General features: G+C 43.5%; 1 protein-coding gene across 3 annotated transcripts in view; it reads left to right on the forward strand.

The window, feature by feature from the left end:
- Positions 1–114: 114 nt before the first annotated feature.
- Positions 115–6000, forward strand: part of fads6 (fatty acid desaturase 6) — an 8995-nt gene continuing 3109 nt past the window's right edge. Inside the window, exons 1-5 of one of the 3 annotated variants that reach the window (XM_079183156.1) lie at positions 115–304; positions 433–805; positions 2557–2723; positions 4522–4702; positions 4901–5088. In XM_079183156.1, coding sequence (XP_079039282.1) covers positions 571–805; positions 2557–2723; positions 4522–4702; positions 4901–5088 — 771 coding nt within the window. In that variant the 5' untranslated portion in view covers positions 115–304; positions 433–570. Of the gene's footprint in view, positions 305–418; positions 806–2556; positions 2724–4521; positions 4703–4900; positions 5089–6000 lie in introns of those variants that run through there. The other 2 variants (XM_079183155.1, XM_079183157.1) reach the window with 2 other exon arrangements.

The following is a 6000-nucleotide window of genomic DNA, read 5'->3' on the forward strand; positions in this document are numbered from 1 at the left end:
TGCCAAGGTTACAGAGATGGGAGGGAGAGAGAGAGGGGAGGAGAGAGGAGGGGAGGCCGTCACAAAGAAACACTAGAGGGTGAGCGACATGCAGAATGTATGAGACACCAGAGAGGAAGGAGAGAGAGAAGAGAAGTGAACTCTCTGGAGCTGAGCAGCTGCAGTTTTGAGAGGCTGTTCTGAAAAACAGATTTGAGGATTTCCATCCCATCACAGGGCAAAGCTTCTACATCTGCGGGTCGTGGGACAATAAATCTCACGGCTGCTGGGTTGCAGCGGGAGTCAGCTGACAGAGGAAACAAGAGTAAGAGAGATGAGGAGGGAGGAGGAGGAGGAGGAGGAGGAGGAGGGTACATGGGGCCTCTTGAAGCAGCAGGATATAGGGGGCTGGCCCTGTCTGACAATGCTTTCTGTTTTTTTTTTGCAAAGAAGAGCTTTCGCAATGCTGACTTTGACCCGTGGACTCTGTGCTCAGGGTGCATCCGTGTGCTGCAGGCAGCGTTGAGCACCGGCTTCCTCGCAGGAGGACGCAGAACCACCGCGTGCTGGTGACTTCTTGGTTCCCTCAGCATGCAGAACGTACCGGAGGAGTGGAGGGAAGGACGGGACGAGAGGACGGGGGAGGTGGTGTCGGTCCGGGGGAAAGCGGATCCGGAGGTGATGAAGAAGAAGAATAACGGTGAAGAGTCTCTGATGATGGAGCTCACCAGGCTGGTGCAGGAGACGGTGAGGCGGAGCAGCTGGTGGGAGAGGAGGGGGATCGATTGCAGCATCCTGGCAGCAGCGTTCCTCTGTCTGCCTCCTGGTAAGACTCACCGAACTTCATGCAGCTTCTTTTTTATGTTTTTTTAATGCTTTAAAAAGTTAATAAGTTATCACAAAACTAGAACTACAGAACGTGTTGCACCTTTAACTTCATGTTTTTGTGAGTTATCTCATAGTCATTGTGACCGAGACAGAAACATCCCCCCCCCCCCGGTCCAAGGACTGCAGATAAAAAATACACCAACACATTTACATCATATTTATCTTCATTATTACGTTCTGTCCCTGAATGAACAAAAACATGGTGAACTTTCTCCAATGGTACAACATCTTGGATGTAGGAATATGTGCAAACATGAACAATTAAATATGAATATTTTATTTTTATTTTCCTCTTTCTAAATATATAAAATATTGCTTCTACGATGCAGAATTTATAGTGCAGTCAAATGTACAATTTCCATCACAAGATAATGTGTGTTTTTCAGAGAGATTGTCTAAAATAGGGCGAATGTTTGATCTTTGTGTTTTCTCGATTAATTGCTCGGTCTAAAAATGTCAAAATTAAGTTTACTGTCAAAGAAGACAAAAAGCCCATAAAACATGTACGTGTTAGAAGGTAAAACCAGTCAAATGTTGCCTTATTCATGTTGTAGTAGTTGCACATGGCCCCCTAATACAATTCAATATATTAATTAACTCATCATTGCAGCCCTATAATTGTCTCATTAATTCCTGTATGTCATCTGAAACATAATGAAAACACATTCCTCTCTACTTAAATTACAAACAGCTCTTTCTCCAACACTGTTGATTGGTTTACACATCGTCTATCTGGGTCACTGGTGCCGCTGACCTGAATTAGGACCAGTGCCTATTGTGACTCATGTCACTGGATCAGTGGAACTGACAGCTTTCAGCAGCACCACAGGACACCTGGTTGCAGCTTGTAATCTAGACGATTACCACAGCAGTGAGTTTTCCCTGACTGTTAGCATTAGGCTGAATTTAGTCAGTGCAGCCCGAGGAGGCGTCTGTCATCGTGTATCACAGAGCTCGTGACTTATCACCTCAAAATAGTCTGTTTTGAAATAGCAGGTGCAGTATATTTGTTTTATTGAGTTAGGAAGGAAATACAAGTCACTGAAACCTGTTTGGAGCCGGCCGGAGGAGCCTCATGGCTGCTTGTGTCGCAGGTTTATTAAAGTAAAAAAAGTCCAATTCATTCTGCATTTCATTCATTTATGTATTTATTCATATGGGACAGTGCACATTAATCAACATTTTAGTTTCCACCTCAATGAAAATGTGCCAGAATAGAGTCTTTATTCCCTGGGCAGGTTATTACAATATAGAGGCCTAAAATCAGACACATAGTACAACTCTACAGCACAATACAGCACAATACAACACAATACATAAATATATTACAAAAGTAGAAGATTTGTAAGAGTAACTAAACCCCCAAACCCCTTTGTTCAGCTGAAAACCAATGTATATTGGTATTTCGTAGTGTTTTTGATGGTTTATGTTTATCATCAAACTGAATTTGCTGACAGGAAGTTTAGCTGTTAGTATAAATATTTTATCATTTGTGAATATTAGATTGAATGATCGGAGGCAGAGCGGAATTCAGGACAAAGTAATCATAAGAAATGAACTGCAGAAGATGCTGATATCTGCAAACAACACATAGGTGTAAAGACACTTTGGCCCAGAGTCAAATGTATAAATCTCTTATAATTGAATCCACTAATTGATTTAAATTGAGATTCCTGCTCTGTCTGGCAGCCTTCCTGCTGCTGGGCTCCTCTCAGGTCCTGTGGTTTTCGGCGGGCGTGCTGCTGATGGGCGTGGCCCACGCTGTCATCACCTTCAAGGGGACACATCTGGCCAGCCACGGGTCGCTGAGCGAGTCGCAGGCCTGGGGGAACTTCTGGGCCGTCTTCTTCATCGAGGTGAGATGGTTAAAGAAGGAAGGCCGTCATTTAACAGCTGAGGCAAAGCCTCAAGGATTCAAGGATCATTTATTGTCATTATGAAACACAGGGACGCACAACTAAATTCAGTTGTAGTCCGTCTGTAACACAACAAACACACGACTAACAAAACAAAACCAGTAGGACGTTCCTGTAGAGCTTTTTAGGGGATTTGCATCATAAGGAATGTAAACAGCAGCAACAAAAACAGTTCTCTGGTCAGATAATATGGCCGACATCTTCACATAAATAATTCAACATGAGGAAAAATATTGTCCATTAACTCTGACTGTGTTTGAGCACCATGATGTGAACACAGAGTCCAGCTCTGCAGCAGTGCGCTTCAAAATACTACTGCTGAAGTGCCCTTCAGCAAAGCATTTAAAGCGTAACTGCACACTTAAACATGTTTTTTTAAGCTATTAACTAAATAACTGTAGCCTACTGTGATGAAACCCATCAATGCTGGCGTTAATATTTACTTTTTTTTTTCAAAATGTGTAAAAATCCAACATTTCATGACGAAAACGTTTTTCATGAAAACAATTTAAAACTGTTTTAATTAGTTCGTAATCAAAGAATATTAACGCCCTCTAATCACATCCTCCTTTCTCCACATCGTCTATCGTTTTTACTTTCTCGCTAACGACTGTGTAGCATTACAATCACAGCGCAGGTCATGTAGCGGCTGGCTAGTTAGCTCGCTGACGTTAGCTTGCTAATCCCGCCATGTTGGCATGCTAACATTATACTGGTTACAGTATGGTGAAGTGGAGAGACTGCAGGGTGTAGTTCTCGTCTCACATGTGACATCTGATAAACAGTAAATTCATACAATTCAGTGCCCCATAGCATATCGCTATTTTTTCCAAGCTAGCTGTCATATTTGTCGTCGTCGTGTCGAGGCCTTTGTCAAACGGAAGTAGGCATTTTTTTTAAACTATGCAGTGGGTGGAATAGTTTGACATTTGGGGTAAAAACATGTTAATTTGTATTCTTGCTGAGAGTTAGATGAGAAGATTGATGCCACTCTCACGTCTGTGTGGTATAGCTGAGGCATGCAGCCAATTAGCTTAGCTTAGCATGAAGACTGGAAACAGAGGGAAACAGCTAGCCTAGCTCAAAAAGGTAACAAAATACTTCTACCAGCACCTTTAAAGCTCAATGATTAACATGTTGTGTCTCCTTGTATCAATCTTCTTGGCAAGAAATATATAAAACGTAGTTTTCCATAATGTAAGACTATTTCCCTTTAACTCCCAGCTGTTTCAGTGCAGCTGCTCAGAGACCATGTTGTGTGTTTGTATATATGTATTTATGTCTGTGGGGCAGCTGTGAATGTGAAGCAGTCTGAGGCCTCATTCTCAGAAAACCCTGCTTTTAAATAAAGGTGAAAACAAGATAAGGTGACATAACCATTTACTGCCGGCCCGTGTAGAAACAGTGATGATTTAACAGAGTGAATGACGTGTTTAACGCTGTAAATCAGGTTGTTAAAGCAGTGTGTAGTGACATTTAGTAACCTCACGGCTAAAATAACCAAGTCAGTGAACTGTTGAACCAGTGACTTCGGATGTTTACTTAGCGTTCAGTTGCTTTTCAGGAAAACAAAATCATGCTGCTGCTCTTTGCCTTCATTCTATTAGTGGCTGCTTATCAAAGCAAACAGAATAAAAGCATACAATAAACCTAGGAAGAAGTCTGTAGATATGATTGTTTTTTGTTGTTTGCATGTTTCATAAAACATGCCCGTCTGTCCCTGTGTTCGTCCACTCAGATCTGTGGCTCATTCTCGGCGCGGGCCGGCGTTCAAGGCCACATTAAGATGCACCACGCTCACACTAACGTCATTGGACTGGGTGACTCCAGCGTATGGAAGGTCCCGTGCCTGCCTCGCTCCGTCTACCTGTTCATAGCTCCCCTGGCCGTGCCCATCATCACCCCACTTGTCGCTCTCGGTAAGAGGCGCCAAAAGGTCCAGAGAAGGACGGACGAATTTACGAGTTTGCTCACATACTTCAACGTTAAACGTGATTATCAGCGTAAAGCTGAGAATTCTCGCCCTCTGATCTTGTTGAAGCCCTTCTGTTACCTCGCCTCTCTCACGTCGGTGTGAGTTTATCCTCACACATGTGATTCTCTGTTTTTTTTTGCAGCTCACCTCAAAGGACACTCTCTGGCTCTCATCGTTAGGACCGTCCTGATGGTAGCGCTGGGCCTGTATTCACAGTACTGGCTGCTGATCCACGTGTCCGGCTTCCTGTCGCCTCTCAGCGCTCTGCTCTGCATGCTCGTGTGCAGAGCGATGTTCTCCGTGCCGTACATCCACGTCAACATTTTCCAGGTGAGAAATACCTGCTGGCAGGACAAGACGCCCTGCAGCTCTTGTGAGGCACAGGGGGCAGCTTTGAGCTAAATGCTAACATGCTAGTTTAGCATGCTATAAAAATAACAAAAATAACAAAAAATTACCAATTACAGAAAACTGTACCAAACATAAAGTAAAGCTGAGGCTGATGGGAATCCTTTTAGTTCTGCAGATATCCTCGTGGACCAATTCAAAATGTTGACCTTCATGTCAAGTCAATTGACAATAGTCAAGATATTCCACTAAAAATCCCAAAACGTCAACCTGCTAGTGGCGCTAGAAGAAAAGTCAGTAGGATTCATCCTCTGGGGATCATGAATGTCTGTACAATATGTCATGGCAATCCATCCATGTTGAGATATATAGATAAAGACCATGTGTTATGACTGAAAGCTGCAGAAGAGCCGCTAAATGGTCGACGATTATGCTAAACACTAAATTCCCTCCAGATATAGCCAGGCATGTGAGTCCAGCTCTCACAGATTAAGTGAAGACTGCTCTTGTGACACAAACTCAATGCAGTGTTGTGTTCTCAGAGATCAGACCAGTCAGCGAACTAAAGGGACATAAAAGGAACAATTCATGCATGATTTGTTCCCAGATGGAGTCTGAGTGCCGCGGGTCATTGTGCATTGTTCTGATCAAAGTGTGAGAAGCTGGATTAGAGAACGCAGGTTCTTGATGTGAAGTCAAGGGTCTAACAAGGGGGAAGAAAATGTTTGCTCTCACTGGGGGGTCGCAATGGAAACCTGTTCTCTCCTGGATCCTGCTGCTGTCGTTGGCTTTCGTCCTGTCTCTCCCCCCTGAACTCTACGTCCAAAAAGGCAAAAAGAGAGTGAGTTATAACCCAATGCATAGCCACTGACTTGACTAAAACGAACAGCACAA

This window comes from Pholis gunnellus (genome assembly GCF_910591455.1).
Source record: "Pholis gunnellus genome assembly, chromosome: 21".
Classification (NCBI taxonomy): domain Eukaryota; kingdom Metazoa; phylum Chordata; class Actinopteri; order Perciformes; family Pholidae; genus Pholis; species Pholis gunnellus.